Genomic DNA, 17,602 nt, shown 5'->3' with positions numbered 1-17,602 from the left:
TGAGCAATAATAACTCAGGGTTGGTTTTGGGTATGTGTGTGCATAAGCTTGCTTTTGAGTTGGTGTCTCTGCAGTTTTCTTGGCAGTATTTGCCAAACTGATTTCTCATTGTCTTCTTGGCTGAGAGAGTACTTGGCCCAAAGTCATTCAGATGATTTTGGTGCTCAAATCAGGACTAAAAGGTTTTTCCTCATTCCTGGTCCAGGTCCTCATTCAATAGACTAAACTAATGAACTCTTGCTCTCAAAAAACCTTCTCTGTATTGTTATAATGTTAAAGTAAGTGCTATCAAACGAAGCGCAGTACCCCATTATTACTTTATAAAATTGATTACTCAAACAAGTGGAATCAACACATGCTCACAGATCCCACCTTAGGAAGCATATTCAGAAGAAAAGATGACATATTATTATTAGAAACTGGTGAGAGATTCAAGAGAACCAGCTAGATTGGATGAATTTTGTTTTTCCCTCTTCCCAATACAGAACTTTCTTGCAGAAGAGCAAATGTAAGCAATCGGATTATGGCTTTTTGGATCCAAATTAAATCTCTTTAGAGGCAACCCAATTACTGCCCTCTTGGCAGATTGGTGCTGTTCTTTATATCGAAGAGATATACAACAACCTTACAACATTCTAATTTCACACACACACACACAGTGAAATGCAGCAGTTAGGCAAAAGGAACAAGCATAAAATTCAGCAGAATTTGTCCAAACATCTCACCTACGTTCTTGTGGTTCAAAACTGAAACACACCTAATCTAACTAGGTAGATATTGAAGGAACATGCAATATGCTTTGACTATGAACCATTTTGAGATCAGCACAGCCTTTTTGGGTTCAGAGCATGAAACAATTTTATTTTTAACTTTATTCCAAGTATGAAACAAGCTGGCTGTCCTGAGAAACATATTTGAAAATGCAACTTGAAACCATTTCTCCTTCAAAATAACCATTTTGACCATTTCAGTACAAAGCAACATGTTTGGAAGGTATGCTAAGTATCAAACAAAGCACATTTTCTATTTCATATTAATCCTTAGGTTTTTTGTCATCTCAATTTCTGCATTGCGTCATTGACAATTTGAATATGCTACTGAAACTTTGACATTGTTGCCAAAGCATAGTATCATTTTTTAAAGATTATAGATCTCTTATCTCACCCCACCCCAAAAAAGTCCAGTTGAGTAACATTTCATAATAAAATGAAGATATTGACTATGTATGTTAAATTGGTCCCTTCAGTCACAACATAGATTAGATGTTATTTTGGATTGACTGAAATTCAGCTTCAGATGAGAGGATAAGGTGGTAAAGGCATCAGGAACTTTTTCAGTTGCAGAAGAAACAGGGTAAGGAATAGAATCTGACTGCTTTTCATAAATTAATTTGTAAGTAAAGCAACTTTAAATTCTTAAAATATATACTTTGATAACATCTTTTAGCTATATATTTAGAATTGTGATTTTGAAGATTCTGTCACAATTTGAAAGTTTCATGATATTTATTTGAACAGAAAGTGAAAGATACTACCAGGATATTACATTATTTTAAGCTGCTACTAGTCTAAGTCAGGATACATTCAGGTCAGAGCAAGTTCCAATTTATAGAACACTCATGCTGTCTCCTCACACACTTTCTGAGTTCAGGGATGCCTGCACACAGCAGCTTTAGAAACAAAAAGCAATGGTGACTAAACTGAAGCTTGCCCATGTTTTTGTTGAAGGAGGGATCCTTCTCCAAAATTTTCAGTCCAGTTCCAAATGCAAAAGGCACAATGCTGTGAAGTTTCTCATATACTGTGTATGCCAAAGATAATTTTCCAGATAAGAATATGACATTATTCCATATTCCAGAGCTTAGAGCACCCACCCCATTGCCAGCAATGGAGAAAAAGTCACGATACGTCGCAACATGTCATGTTACGTTACAAGTTTGACATCCCTGATCTAGCATTACCTGTTGTTCTAAATCAGAAGATTCGTTCTTCTTCCATTAAAATTACCAGTGCTCTATCTGTATTCTTTAAATTACCCTGACAGGTATTCAGTCCTCAAGCTAGTCTACTCATGCAAAGCTATATACTATCAGACCCTGTTGTACAATTGAGAGGACAAGCAAATGTTTGTTTCTATTTGTCCTATTGTATCTAGGGTTACTTTCAGACTGCCAACTTCTTCAGCTGCCTAAAATCACATTATGAATTGGATAACCAAATAAGTTGAATATATAAATCCCCAAATTATCCCCAAAATAATTTTCAAAATTATGCACAAAGCTATTTTTTCTCATGTGTTATACAAATAAGTTCCAGAAAGGAAAGACTCAACATTAAGTGTCTTAATTGGAACCATTTATGGATACCAGTTAAACAAAGCTTTCTCGGCAAAAATGAGCAATAACTTTCAGGAATCCTATCTATATCTTTTCTTTTCATCACTTTCTTGATGGTATACTTCAAATCAAATGGCAATCTGAAAAAAGTGATTGCTTCTAATCTTAAGAAAGCAAAATGGTGAGAGAATGCTGAAGAATAAGCAGTGACCTCAAATATTCATAGCTCAGAGACTGGCTGGAATGGCACAGCTAATAAATAAACTGCCTTACATCACTCTGCTTGTTATAATCACAGAAATACTTAATTCTGACATTCTTTAGAAATGAGGAACTGTATGGAGGCCAATGTGACTATGACTAGAATCTGTCCTATAAGGCAATAAGATTGCTCTAAAGTGACACAGGTGAGACAGGCTCATCAATGTTCTGCAATCTCAGATTGGCAAAACATGGCAAAAATCAACCCACACTTACAAAAAGCCAGCAAACCAGGAATACACATTAGTAAGAAATCAGTACTGAAGCCATTGGGTGTGCTGACCAGAGTACATCAAGTTCTGTATCACCTAGAGCCTGTAGTCTCACTCCCAACAAGTTCTGATACACATCTATGAAAGATGAACTTCATTGGAAAGATAATTTGGGGAGAAAAGCAAAATGACAGTACAACAGAGAAGAGGAATCACAACTGTTCTGAGGTTATATGGCAGCTAGTTTTTTCCCCAGGATGTGGGATTACCAGCTCAGGCCACCTTTATTTTGCTACATAAAGTTTACACGTCAGAAGGCAGCAACTAATTAGTGATCAAAAGGCATTTCCTGTCTTCATTTTCAGTATTATTTAAGGCCTATAGTTTATTTCCAACTCCCTTCAAAGTTTTTGACCGGCAACCAGGGGATAGATGGGGGTGAAGTTTTGGGATTGGTCATTTCAATCCACTAATGGTTTGAGAAATGGTTCTCAGCCCAAGAAAAAATGCAATTGTTTTATATCAGTTTAAAAAATGATGAGCTCTTAGAAAATTTAAAGGGAAATATGGCAGCTGCTGCAAATGCCCATTAGTGGAAATTCTTGATTCATCTGTCTGGGAGACAGTAAGGATTGTTCTTTGGGAACAAAAATCTCTGGAAACAGACATAATCAGATATTTACTTCTCCAGCATTAAGTCAGTTAAGGATGCTTCTGACTCCACATAGGCAGATGAGTGACACTTACCAAGTAAATGTGCAAATAATGCTATGCTATGGGTGATAAAAGAGATGTAAAAAGAGTAATTGGGGAATAAATGCTTTTCATTCTGTTTGGTAAGCCATTCTATGTAATACAACAGGTTTTTCAAATAGCAAATCAAAATATTGCATTCCATTTTCAGGGTTCTTTGAATTATAACTTCATATTCTGCATCGGACCATAAGCTCGAGAGTCCATTAAATGCATTAGATACCACCTTGTTTTCCTGTACCAGGCATCTCATAATGAGACTTTACAAATGACCTGCATCCCAGCTGGATGTAGCAAAGTTTCATAAGCAGCTTCTGCCTTTCAGCTAGACATGGGCTTTTCCTTATGCCCCATCACATTTGATAAGTGCAAAAAAACCCAGACAATGCAGGGACATAGCGCAAAATAGCAAAAATCAGAATCCAAGATCACTGTTGCTTGGAAGCAACTTTCATGGCACTGTGGTTTTCCAGACATGTAAGCAGTAGGACACAGAGTGCAAATAAGACTTTGGTCTTTGGTACAAAATTTCTTCATTCTCAACACACATTGAAAACTGAAGGGGCCTGGGTCTTGTACTTTTCATGGAAGGCTTTGAGAATGGGCACTAGGTTTGTAAAGGCTGGGCGGAATGAAGCTTCAGATTCCCAACAGTTTTTCATCAGACGATAAATCTGTGGAAAAAGGCACAGATTTAGAAAACAAAAAGCACATACAATACAAAACAGAGAGAGGAAAGAGAAAGAAAGAAAGAAAAAGAAAGAAAGATACAAAGGTAACTCAGCAAATTGTCCAATGCTATGTGGTATTGTTTTACTGGTAAATCTAACAAGCTCCCCTCCCATCAACTTGTTTTCTAGATTCCAAGCTAGCTTTAAAAAAAAGGAAAACAGATCAATACACGACAGAGAAGACACTCTCTCACAGTTACACTTCTCCGCAGTTTCTGCTCTAAAAACCACCACTAATGGGTAAAGTAGTAATCACCAGGAGATAGTAGATGTCTGTTAAACTTCCAAATCAGATTATTTGCAGCATCAATTGCTCTGGAATACAATGCTTTCTAATCAGAGCTAATGTAGCTGTACCTATATACCTGTATTTACATGTTTGTTTATAGAAAAATGAGATATATTTAACATGAAGGCTTCAAGTCTTAGGAATTATTTTTATTTATATGAGGAAGCATCCTCAAATTACAGTAGAGCATCTGAAGGAATGGGAACATGTTCAGATATTGGCTAATATTATAAATTATTGGAAGATTTACCAGAATTATGCCCTATTTGTGAAGGAATGTGAATATAAGAATACAGTGCAATATCATTTACCTGGGATTACAACCCATTGAATCAATGGGATTTCTAAGTAGGTGGGCATAGAATTGCACAGTAAGTAATGCAGCATTACTTGTGGAAACTAAAAAGATTGTAGCAAGGGTATTTATACAATAGCTTAACATGCTTCTAATGTATCACAGACTTTTCCTTTGCTTATATATCATTATCTTCTAAAATGTATCATTGGCACTAGCAACTCATCCTTTATCCATTTAAATATTAATCAACAATCCTGATTCCATATCTAGGTATGAGACATGAATTTGCATTACTTACTGTTGGTTACTTTTGACTAAGCTTGGAATGTTGAAAATAATTTAGTCCATGAAAGTAACCCTTGATTCCATAATTTTCAGTAATACACTGTTTTCTAAACCTTTAGCAGATACCACAAAGATGAGCAACATAGTTATCTTAATTTTGTTTGGGAGCTCTGGATGCAACAAAATGCCGAGATCCTCGGACTACAACTTCTATAACAAAAAGGCAATCAAAGGCAAAGGGGAACATACTCACCTCACAAGGGCAGTCTTTTGGACTGGGTAGCCTTTCCCCTCTGTCCAACAGCTCAATAAGTCGCAGCACTGTCATCTGACCCTGAGTCATTCCAATCATCTCAATAAATCTCTAAAGCAATATGGGAAATCCAGTCAGTGTTCTCATTAGGTAACATGAAGATGCCACATGCCATAAGTTCCTTTCTTCAAAAAAAAAACTTTACAATGAACCTGTACACATTTTTTTCTCGGAGGCAACAGATGTTTGAGAAAAATCATTTCAGAAAAATAATTATATTCTAGGCATACTGAATGATGGTGCATTCAGTCAGAAGGATCTAAAAACATAACAAAATAACATTGCATCATACTATATCATTCCTGTCAATTATGAGAACTGAATAATATATGCAATTGCATTGTGTGACAGTTATTAGCCCTTAGGCCAGCATGGACTTCAACATCCTAGGTAACTAACTACAACTAAAGATAACTAAATCTAACCAACATGCTGGATAACTAAACTACAACTAAAACAGCACTGACAATCTTCTGAAGTACAGACACAGTAAGCAATTTTTTTTGGGGGGGGGCAGGAATACATTTAGGATTTTGAACGCATGTGGTGAGTGCATTTATAAAGTGGCTACTGGAGCAGACTACCCAGGTACAAACATCCATTTAGCAGAAACCTATTAAGCTCTCAAAATGTTATCTACAATTCCAATGAGGTTTAAAGATCACACTGTTAAATATAATGGTAGAATCCAATGCTTTGCTTTCTTTATTCTTTTAATTAAAAGGAGCTTATGGGTATTCAGGAGGGAGTTAGAGAACATGGGGCACTATGCTGTCTATGACTGAGTCACCTAAATGCATCCAAGCAACAGTTATACTGAATATTCTGATTTGGTCCCAAGTCTACGATAAAGAATAACAGAGTTGGAAGGGACCTTGGAGGTCTTCTTGTCTGGAGACAACATCTGGAGACACTGATTAATTGTTCTAACTGTCAGGAAATTTCTCTTTAGTTCTCAGTTGCTTCTCTCCTTGATTAGTTACATCCGTTGCTTCTTGTCCTGCCTTCAAGTGCTTTGGAGAATAGTTTGACCCTCTCTTCTTTGTGTTCAGTCCTTCACATATTGGAACACTGCTATCATGTCACCACCTAGTCATTTTTTTCATTACACTAGATATACCCAATTCCAATTCTTCATGGCTGCTATGGCTTGTGGCTGCTAAGTAATGTTATAAATAGTAATTTTACTCACTGCTGGTGGGCTCTGACTTGAATCACATCGTGTCAGCAGTTCATATAAAGTCACTCCAAAAGACCAGACATCAGAAGCATAATAGAATTTACATTCCTTGAGGCATTCCACAGCATACCTGTGTAAATAGCAATAAAGAGCTGACAAACTGCATCTTAATTAGAGTGAAGTTCATCTACCGGGTAGCTCCTTTTAAATTATCCAACAGCAGTCAAATGGCTTTGAAAATTGTCAAACAGGGCATTTACAACTCACTTTTTACATATTGCAAGATTGCAATTCTTCTTTTCCAAAGCACTCTTCTATATAAAAGCATGGAGTTATCATCATTCACTCCAATTATTGAAAACAAGATACAACAATCAACTGATTCCACATGATATAATGCCTGTATGAATGAGTTATACAGTGCAGTCAGCTCTCTCAAGTATCAAAAATCCATAAAATAATGCAATTGTTTACATACCAGAAGACGGGGCTGTCTCCATCTTCACAGACACGATAGTATTCATGTCCTTCAGGGATGGCTTTGGCAAGACCGAAATCTCCAATCTTTACTCTATTCTCATTCTCTAGGAGCACATTTCTAGCTGCTAGGTCTCTATGGATGTAGTGCAAGGAGTGGAGATAAGCCATTCCCTGCAGAGAAAATAGAGCCACCTTACATTCTTCAATCAGAGGCCAAAGCAATCAGTAGCTATGTATATACCCAAAGGCAGAGCTGGTAATCCTGGATTTTATGTATCCTATTCCGTTTATAAAAATAAAATGCTTTCCCAGCATTAAGGAACAATTATGTAAACAATTCCCTCCATTTTGCTTTACCTATTGGAACTATGAGCCAAGAAAAAGGCATTCCCTCTGTCAAGAACCACATAAATGTTGTATCCAACACTGACAAGACTTTACCTCACAAATCTGTTGGGCAAAGAGGAGAATGTGGGCGAAGCTGACATTGTGTTTGGGAAGATAATCCCTCAGACTTCCCAGAGGCACATATTCCATGATAAGCTGTACAATCTTTTCTCCTGGAATTGAAAAATGCAAGAAATATTAGCTCAAAAAAAGTATCATTGCTTCCCCTAATTTATTTGATCTTTAAAACACCTGGCTTAAACAAAGACCACATACAGGGCCTGCAGTCCACATTTGATCTTCAGTATCTTTTGGGCAGTTCATCAGGCTTACTTGCAATACACATTTCTCCCCCCCCCCCCCCCCGTTGATTCTGCATTCTTTCTCTTGCCACATTAAGGGAACCTGTCCTGCTGCCAATGTAGCTGACACACTCCACAGAATCTATAATAATTTGGCAGATTCGGCAACTACCCTTTCTGAGATACTTGTTATCAAGATGATCTAGCTATTAGTAGAGAAGAAACAATGGAATAGACTGGTTAAAGGAGGTATATAGACTGGTTGAAGGAGAAACTATAACCCGAAGATGAGAAAAAATGGCTGAATAAATGGGCAGAAAGTATAGTCTGCATGCAGAGGATATACTGTTTGCTCACATGGGAATGCAACCCTGAAAGCATTGCCCAAATCTGCAATACGTAATTTAAAATTATAGCAGCTATTTCAAAAATTATGCCTATGATGAAGCTAAGATACAAACCGGGTGCTCTTGGGACTAGTTCTATAAGTACCATGCTTATTCCATACTTATACTATTCACCATCTTGCTCCTGCAAGAGCTATTCAGCAGATTCCATACCTTGCTCGCTGCAGCAGCCTTTGTACTTTACAATGTTCTCATGGTAGAGTGTCTTCAAGATCTCAATCTCCTTTTTCCAACTAGTCAAGAGCTGCTGGCTGCAACCTGATTTCAATGACTTCACTGCTACCATCTCACCAGTGCCATCATTAGCAGGATCATAACAATACAGGCTCACTTTACCAAAGTGGCCCTAACAGAATGAAAGGGAGAAAGAAACCAGGTAAGGATTTTGAATTTCAAAAGCCAAATGCCAAACTATATTTTTTGGGGGAACACTGACTGCAACTACCTGGATGTACAGAACACTTTCCAGAAGGAGAACTAATCTCAATCTCAGAATAATCCCTTGCTACATACAAGTCAAGGAATATTTCACTCAGTTGTTGTTATGCTGTGGGGGGGAAAAGACTGACTTTCACAATCAAGTCTGAATAATATTTCTTTTTCTTCATTCTTGAATCTTTCTATGACTAAAGTTAATCTCTATTTGTGGTCCTATTTCATACTTCATGTAGCTGATACTTAAGTAAAATAGGATCAATCAGCAAAGTAAGATCATTGTTTGAAATTGACAAAACTATGAAGGAAATGAAGCCAAGGGGAAAGAACATCTGAATGGATATGTTGCACATGGCTTGTTAAAAATGAAAATATAGTTTCATATTTAACTTTAGGTAAGTTGAATGATGATTATTGGAAACTACAGTTTGGCGTGATAAGTAAAATAATAAAATTGTTTTGTAACAAACAAGGCAGGATTTGTAGTAGGTTTATGAACTATCGGTTTGTTTCATATCCAATGAACCTTTAATTGAGCCCTATAAGATATAATCATAGTAAAACCTCATTTTAACAGAGTAACTGTTGGTGGGAGGTGTCTATTATGCTTCAGTAAACAATAAAGCAAAGGATATATCCTTGCGACAATACAAATGGCACCAATTACATCTTTGTCTCATTAGTGTAATGATACTAATGTGAGGACCCAGACACTAGTGTGAGGACCCAGATTGTTGGGGACAATATGCTGAATCTATAAAACTGCTTAGAGAGGGCTGTAAAGCACTATGAAACAGTATATAAGTCTAAGTGCTATTGCTATCATTACATAAATGGGAAAAACTGATGGAAATGAGATGGGGCATGTTTAAGGATGCAGCTACTGATAACCAACATATAAATGTTGAGGAGTATGCCACCACGGAGTCTGCATATATCCAAAAATGCATAGAAGATGTCTGTGTCCTAAAAAGCATTGTTGTGAGGACGAATGAAAAACCGTGGCTGACTCATGAGGTCCGCAAGATGCTGAAAGCACGGGATGTGGCTTTTAAATCTGGTGACATGCTGGCACTTAGAATAGCTAGAGCAAATCTGAAAAGTGCCATAAAAGGTGCAAAGCAAGCCCTTTGCCAGAAAATTCAGAACTTTTTTCAGGACCCAACACCAGGCGAATGTGGCAAGGAATCCAGGCCATTACAAATTACAAGGTGACTCCATCAAGATGCAAGGACGACACAGACTTCCTAAACAAAACACTGCAGAAAGTTAACATTCGGAAAGCAGCAGGCCCAGATAACATCCCTGGACATGTTGTTAGGGAATATCTTGTGTTCTCACAGATATTTTCAATCTCTCATTGCAGCAGGCAGTGGTCCCATCGTGTTTTAAGACTGCCATCATCTTGCCAGTGTCCCAAAAGTCCACAATTACAGGTCTCAATGATTACCGTCCAATTGCACTGACATCCACCATTATGAAATGCTTTGAGAAGCTGATAAAGGACATTATTGTATCTAGCCTCCCACCAGCATTTGACCCGCTTGTTTGCCTACCGACCAAATCGCTCTACAGAGGATGCTATTTCTTCTGTTCTCCATCTGAGCTTGAAGCACTGAGGAAAGAATTACTCATGTGCATTTGTTGTTTGTCGACTTTAGTTAGGCGTTCATTCCCCAGCATCTAGTAGACAAACTGGGCCTTTTAGGCATAAACACTCATTTGTGCAACTGGGTTCTTGATTTTCTTACTAACAGGCCCCAATATGTGCGAGTTGGAACAAATACTTCTAAAACCATTTTCTTGAGCACATCGTTCTCCTCTTAGGGCTGCGTCCTAAGTCTGCTGCTGTTCACCCTGTTGACCCATGACTGTTGTGCTAGGTTTGCCACCAACCATATTGTGAAGTTTGCAGATCATACAACAGTAATGGGCCTTATTCAAGATGACAATGTGGATGCTTACCGCAAGGAGGTTGAGGGGTTGGTGAACTGGTGTAAGGAAAACAGCCTAGTTTTAAATACTGGAAAAACCAAAGAGATCATTGCTGATTTCAGAAAAGACAGGCACAGCTACACTTCTCTGTGCATTAATGATTCACCTGTGGAGATGGTTACCAGCATCAAACTACTGGATGTCCAGCTAATGAGTAGGCTGGCTTGGTCGCTCAACAGCGAGACACTGGAGAAACGAGCACAGCAGCGCCTGCATTTTCTGCATCGCATGAGAAAAGCACATCTTCCTTCTCGATCCTTACCACTTTCCACAGGGGGACGATCGAGAGCATCCTGTCATACAGCATCACAGTCTGGTTTAGAAGCACCACTGCTTCAGACAGGAAGGCGGTGCAAAGAGTGGTGAGGATGGCCAAAAAGATCATTGGCAGTTCCCTCCCTCCCATCCAGGATATAGCACAGAAGCGTTGCTTGAGCAGGGTCTGTAAGATTATCTGGGACACTACTCATCCCCTTCACGACCTGTTTTCCTTGCTACCTTCTGGGAGGAGGTTTCATGGTATCCGCAGCAGAACATCCATATTCAGCCATAGTTTCATTCCATACAGCATTAACCTTGTGAACTCTCAAGCTTCCTCCTTCCGTTATATATGGACAGTGATTAATATTTATCTGTTATGTATATGTAGGGGTGTGGGTCTATACATATGTTGCATATAGTATGTTTAGGTGTGTGTCATGTATGTGTTTCACTTTGAAAGCAGGCAATTATTGTTCGATCTGTATACCTTCCTTCCTCTGTACACCGCCCCGAGTCCCTCGGGAGAAGGGCGGTTTATAAAAACTAATAAATAAATAAATAAATAAATAAACTAAATTTCATTTTTGATGTGTGTCATGCTCACAGTAAAAAAATGACAATAAAGGTTATCTTATCTAATTTGGAGCATTCACAACTACATCCTTTAGCATACTATGGCATTATCTGCACACAAATAATGTAAATTACAATTTGGCCCACTGCATGCAAACAAAGTCTATTAGTCTGAGATCTGTACAACTGAATTTCATTGAACTGAACTAGACCAAAAAAAGTATTAAACACCCAAGAAGCACTAAATCATTACTAGAGTGCTGGAAAATAAAACTATGGTTTGTTTCTAAGGAAGATTATTACTAATGGCAGCATCAGTGTTAGATTGTATCTCTTTTGACTGATATGATGAGAATATTTAGGAACCAACACTCTATCCTGCATGTGATGGGACAGCTGTCTGTATCTGCCAATCAAATAAAGATAAGTATTTCATGATGCTAAAATGCCTTATCAGCAGCTTAGTTTATCACATTTAGTTTAATATGAAATGTGAGCTGAAATAAAAGAACCCTAAATATGTACATCTATAAATGTTATACCATTGTTCTTTGTTGTTGTTAGCTGCGAAGTCGAGTCTGACCCATCGCGACCCTATGGACAACGTTTCTCCAGGCCTTCCTGTCCTCTACCATCTTCTGGAGTCCATTTAAGCTCACGCCTACTGCTTCAGTGACTCCATCCAGCCACCTCATTCTCTGTCGTCCCCTTCTTCTCTTGCCCTCAATCTTTCCCAACATTAGGCTCTTCTCCAGTGAGTCCTTCCTTCTCATTAGGTGGCTTACGTATTTGAGTTTTAGCTTTAGGATCTGGCCTTCTAAAGAGCAGTCAGGGTTGATCTCCTCTAGGACTGACTGGTTTGATCGCCTTGCAGTCCAAGGGACTCGCAGGAGTCTTCTCCAGCACCAGAGTTCAAAGGCCTCAATTCTTTGGCGCTCAGCCTTTTTTATGGTCCAACCATTGTTTTATGGTCCAACCATTGTTCTTAATATTTGCTTAATATTACACTTGATACAGTTGTAACTAAAACTCAGCATAATTCCACTTCCCTGTTATATATTCACTGAATATATCTTTGTTTTATTGCTTCTTAAAAGATAGGAAACTATATTTGCTTCTTAAAATGAAGATATGCGAGACATTTGATCCTCAATATACAGATAGAAAAGTTAATTGCAGGAACAAAGAGAATCATCTGTTTCAGCTCTTACTTTTTAAGAATGGAGGAAGAAAATAAGTTGTCATTCCTAACAAAAGCAATTTACCTCACCCAGATCTCGAATCTTTTTCAGGTAGCGCTTCTGAAAGACAGTAGGGTCTGATACAGGGAACGCAGGATTCACAGAGCTGATGTCAAGAGGATCTGGAAAACAAGAAGAAAGATGTAGTGGATGTACAATGGCTAGAAGGGAAGAAACTTACAAAGCACTCTTAGGAAGCCTACAACATGCAGATCAGAAGAGGCTTTTAGTACTGAAGGACTAAATGCTCATAGCCTCATTAATTTTCTATTCTCTTTTTGAGTCAAGCAAATTTCTAGGTTTGCTTAAACCCTGTACAATCTCTTCTAGTTTTTATTGTTAGGGCTAATGTTTATTTTTCTCTCTCACTGGTATTGCAATTTAAGCAGATTGAGTGTCTGCTTATCCTTCTAGCATCTTAATTGAGTTGTCCTCTTGTATCCACAAAAGGGAGTGAGGGAACACCATTATGTTACACAAGACAGAGACTGCTCCCCTTTTGCAACCATTAGAGCACCTACTCACCATGCTGTCCCTACTCACTGACACGTTTGTCATTTTCTTTAAATGAATAAAGAAACAGCATGTGTATACTGTCTCTGCTAACCATAATGCACCTAATTTTCCTTTTCAAAAATCACCCTTCTCCATGTTGGAGCACAACTCCTCTGGGAATGCGCTATCATGAGCCCAATGGATCCCATTATTTTTAGCATGGCCCTAGGATGCAAAAAGTTTGCTCTCATATGGCTAATAAAATGCTGTTATCCAAGAGGATTTTTTTTTGGATTTTTACTATGTGGCTGCAGTTGAGTGAGGTCTCGTAAGATAGTCCGGAAAGAGGGTCGCTCTCCAGGAGCATAGTTTAGGCACTGGCTGATTAGGGTAGCTAGTTCTTTGAAGGATGGCTCTGGAAGATGATGCTTCTTCTCATAAAAACGTTCTTTCTGCAGAAAAAAAGAGAAGGTTATGACTGATATTGCCAAATGAAAGTAGATTAAACATAGAAAATCCACTGACATTTCCTTTGTAATAAGTTATTTCTCGTCTTCACTGTATGCCAAATAGCTTTCAAATGGGATCTAGATGTCTAGGTTTTAAAGTTGATCATAAAAATCTCCCTGCTATCTAGTCTTGGAATCCTACTTCTGTCACTCCTATTATTTCTGTTAGTGCATTATAAGAATACCTTAGGAAGCTACTCCATTCCAGTAATTTACCTGGAAATAGGGTGCAAATTATGTTATTGTTACTTAGCCTTTTCAGACTTGTCAGGAGCCAATGAACGAACATTCAATAATTTCTCCAGGATGGTCTGTCAGTTAACTTTTTAAATTTCTTCTAAGCTTATGATTGTGCCATCTATGACTGTGCCTCTGCCATCTCTTTTGTGATTGCCTTCAGCTTCAAGCATGAGGTTTCTCTTCAATGATTCAGTATTGCTGTATGTAGTCTAGCATTGAATAATTTGTTCCTTTGCAGTTTAAGATAAAATACCCACCATATTTTTCTCCAGCACCTTTATTCAAATTCTTCTGTGCTCTGATGGTCAAGTTTTCATAGAAAACCAAGCCTTGACAGTATGTACCTGTGACATCTGGGTGATGTAGCTATACTTTCATATTTTAACTACCACTATAATAATATTTCTCAAAAGTAGCAGATATTTATTTCATAGCTACATGACTTGTAAATTTTTGAATCTAAAAAGATAAAGTTGTTAATAGTTCAACTTCTCCAGCTATTAAGATTAGATTAGGATTTCTTGCTCACATAAACTTGGTTTTTATTATTTGTTTTATTACAGCTTGCGCACTTTCTTCTTTCATCTTCAAGAAGAGATTCTTTAAGTCATCCTTCACTTTCAGTCATCAAAGTGTTACCGTGTTTCTCTGAAAGTAAGACCTATCCCGAAAATAGGTCCTAGCTTGATTTTGGGGGGTTGCCTAATATAAGCCCTACCCCCTAAAATAAGCACTAGTTTGGGGACGAGGTGCACACCTAAAAATCAAGCTAGAGTGGGGGTGGATGGAACTGCCCCACGTGCCCTGCACCCGCTTACAGTTGTAGCCAGGCCTCAACACCTGCCTTGCCTCGCTGGCCCGCTTCTTCTGCAGCCAAAGAAAATGCCTCTGCAGCTGAGGATGGAGCTCCGGCCTGCATTTCGCCATCAGAGGCCTTCCGTAAAGGCCTCAGATGGTGAAATACAGGCTGGAGCTCTATTCTCAGCTGCAGAGGCATTGTTCTGTACCAGCCTGCTACCGGCCCTGCAGAAAAGGCAGGGACAACCCCTTTACAAACGGCAAGAGGCTGGAACTAAGCCTGCCAAATTTATTAACATAAAACAGAGCAAAACAAGACACGAACCATGAAACAGGAGCTATTCAAGCGGTTGCCTTCAGCAAACCAGCCCTCCCACGCATTCCCCTTTTATACAGTTCAGGGCGTGGCTTCTCTCTGCCTCCTTCCGAGGTGCCCCATTGCCTTCCTCTCTTTACTCATGATTGACTGCCTCCTGCGTCGGGCGTCCTTGAACAGGGCCAGCTGTGGGTCATCTTCATCCACGCTGTCAGGCTCACACAGCTGGGTCTGCGTCGTGACCAGGTGGGAGGGGCCTGGCTGAGGGCTCTCATCAGCAAGCTCTCCAACCCCCTCAGCAAGCTCTTCAACACCCCCCTCCTCCTCCTCTGAGTCATCCGACCCAACTGCCGAACCCACAGGCTGACCCTGAATCACAAACAGGCATTTCCTTCGGCCGCAAAAGAAGTGGGCCAGCTGAACAAGGATGTTGGTGCCGCTGCCATGAAGTGAGACCATAAAAAAGACATCCCCCCAAAATAAGACTTGGTGCCTCTTTTGGAGGAAAAAAAAATGAGACTGGGTCTTATTTTGGGGGAAACACGGTATCATCAATATATCTGAGGTTAAGGCTTCCCAGCAATTTTAATTAACATATTTCTTCTTCTGCATTACTTCTGCCTAAGAGCTATAATATAATTGCAGCAGCAATTCTACATTCTTTATCTGGAAATATATTAAGCGGAACAGTGAAATATTTCTGTTTTGTTCAACCACTTTAATTTCACCAATCTTATAAAGTAGAGTATATCTTACTGCATTTGTAGATGAAATTGTCTATTTTTCAACAGTGATGTGCATGTTTTAGAGTTTAAAGTGTAATTTTTTAAAAATAATTCTCACGTCAAAATGAGCTGACACCTAAAGATCTTTCTAGCTTCCAACCGTATTAGTTCCACAGTTAATATACTGTATTGCAGTATATTGCAATCCTTATTGCAGAATGTATTATTTAACGCAATAATATAGTTGTGCATTTATAAACAAATGCTAATTAGCAATATAAACTAATAAAAAAGCAGACCAGAATTCCTATGGAAGATGTTTTCAGTTATGTTACTATTCTCAGGTTGAGATTAGATCCACCCTTTTCTATAAGAAACCTACCCTGAAGTCTGCAGCAATATAATGAAAAGAAAAGCAGAAGGAGACACTACCTCAGAAGGAGTGCGTTCTTTTAGTGGCACATCTGCATCAAAACATATTTCCAACAGTGTGGTCCCAAAACTCCATTTGTCAGCTGCTGTGCTAAGGTTGCTTACATCTTTGATACACTCTGGAGCAATCCATGGGATCCGGTCAACCCTTTCTTCACAAGCAGAGAAAGAAATAAAGAATTAGAAATTGCTGGACAGAGAACAGAAATTATGAAAAATCTAGTACACAGATTGATTACAGTCATGATAAGAAAGATGTATCAAATATTTACTCAGCTAGCGACACGCAGGTTATCATGCAGGCCTCTTTGCATGTAATATGCAATGTGAGCATGACACATGGAGACCTGTCTATAATTCTTCCCTTTAAAATTGTGGGCATAACAAGTGGTTGAACCTCATTTTTTATAAGTATAGTCCCCTTTAAACAAACCAGCAAACAAATGTATCCTTCCTTAAATAATCCATGCTGCTTTGAAATATGGAAAGGGTTGACTCAGACAGTAAAGTGAGGGAGCCTTCTCAGCACAGTAGGACATACACCTGTATTTTCCAAGGTGTACTTATACTGATTGATTTGATATGCTTTCACAATATCCTTCTATTCAAGCTTGCTAATATAATACATTTAGCTTGACCACCTCTATGCTGTATACCTCAAATGACCACAAACGTGAAGAAGAAACTAAATATTAACGGTTTACCTTCTTGAGAAAGCACAGTGAAGCTGACTCCTGGGTCACTGAGCTTAATGAAGGGTAGCAAGCCATCTTCCAAACCTTTCCTGGCCAACAGGATGTTTTTGGCACATACATTGCCATGCACTAGGTTTTTATCTTCCTACATAAACAAACACAATGGTAGATTGTGACATACTATATCTAATGTGTGTCAGGGAAAAACTTCTGCTGTTTAGAAAAAAAAAGAATTCTGTCTCTAGATTCCTATACAAGCTAAACTAGTCATTTTTGCATTATGCCTCAGTTTTCTCAAAAGACGGCTATGAAACAAAAAGTTTACAAATTCAATAAACGAAAAAACAACAACACACATTTATTGTTCCTTATCCAAAAACCCCTGTAAACACAATTCATCACATTTATAAATGACCCAACTCATTAAGACTGTGAGCAGAATATAACTTAAATGCAACATTCGCTACAATAAGATAAGAGGGCGGGGGACACTAACACACTGATAAAAATCCCCCCCCCCCATGAGCACATGCTATTTAGCACCTAGGAAAGGTTCCAGGCTTTCAAGGATTGTTAAAAAATTAGGAAGGTTGGAGCAACTTGAACCTCGGGGGAAGTACTGTTCCAAAGAGCAAGTGCTACAACAGAGAACAC

The 17,602-nt window shown here is 38.6% G+C and overlaps 1 protein-coding gene across 3 annotated transcripts in view; it reads right to left on the bottom strand.

Moving 5' to 3' along the window:
- Positions 1-802: 802 nt before the first annotated feature.
- The window catches only part of TYK2 (tyrosine kinase 2), a 47,873-nt gene continuing 31,073 nt past the window's right edge, over positions 803-17,602 (bottom strand). For all 3 annotated transcript variants that reach the window (XM_081320877.1, XM_081320875.1, XM_081320876.1), the window contains exons 15-24: positions 16,958-17,093; positions 16,254-16,405; positions 13,535-13,685; positions 12,763-12,860; positions 8,387-8,579; positions 7,579-7,697; positions 7,136-7,308; positions 6,670-6,787; positions 5,418-5,528; positions 803-4,235 (exon numbers count right to left, since the gene is read on the bottom strand). In XM_081320877.1, the coding sequence (XP_081177003.1) occupies positions 4,101-4,235; positions 5,418-5,528; positions 6,670-6,787; positions 7,136-7,308; positions 7,579-7,697; positions 8,387-8,579; positions 12,763-12,860; positions 13,535-13,685; positions 16,254-16,405; positions 16,958-17,093 (1,386 nt within the window). In that variant the 3' untranslated portion in view covers positions 803-4,100. The remainder of the gene's footprint in view (positions 4,236-5,417; positions 5,529-6,669; positions 6,788-7,135; positions 7,309-7,578; positions 7,698-8,386; positions 8,580-12,762; positions 12,861-13,534; positions 13,686-16,253; positions 16,406-16,957; positions 17,094-17,602) is intronic.

Source organism: Vipera berus, assembly GCF_964194415.1.
Source record: "Vipera berus genome assembly, chromosome: 2".
NCBI classification, from domain to species: Eukaryota; Metazoa; Chordata; class Lepidosauria; order Squamata; family Viperidae; genus Vipera; species Vipera berus.
This window is presented reverse-complemented; position numbering and strand designations above follow the sequence as displayed.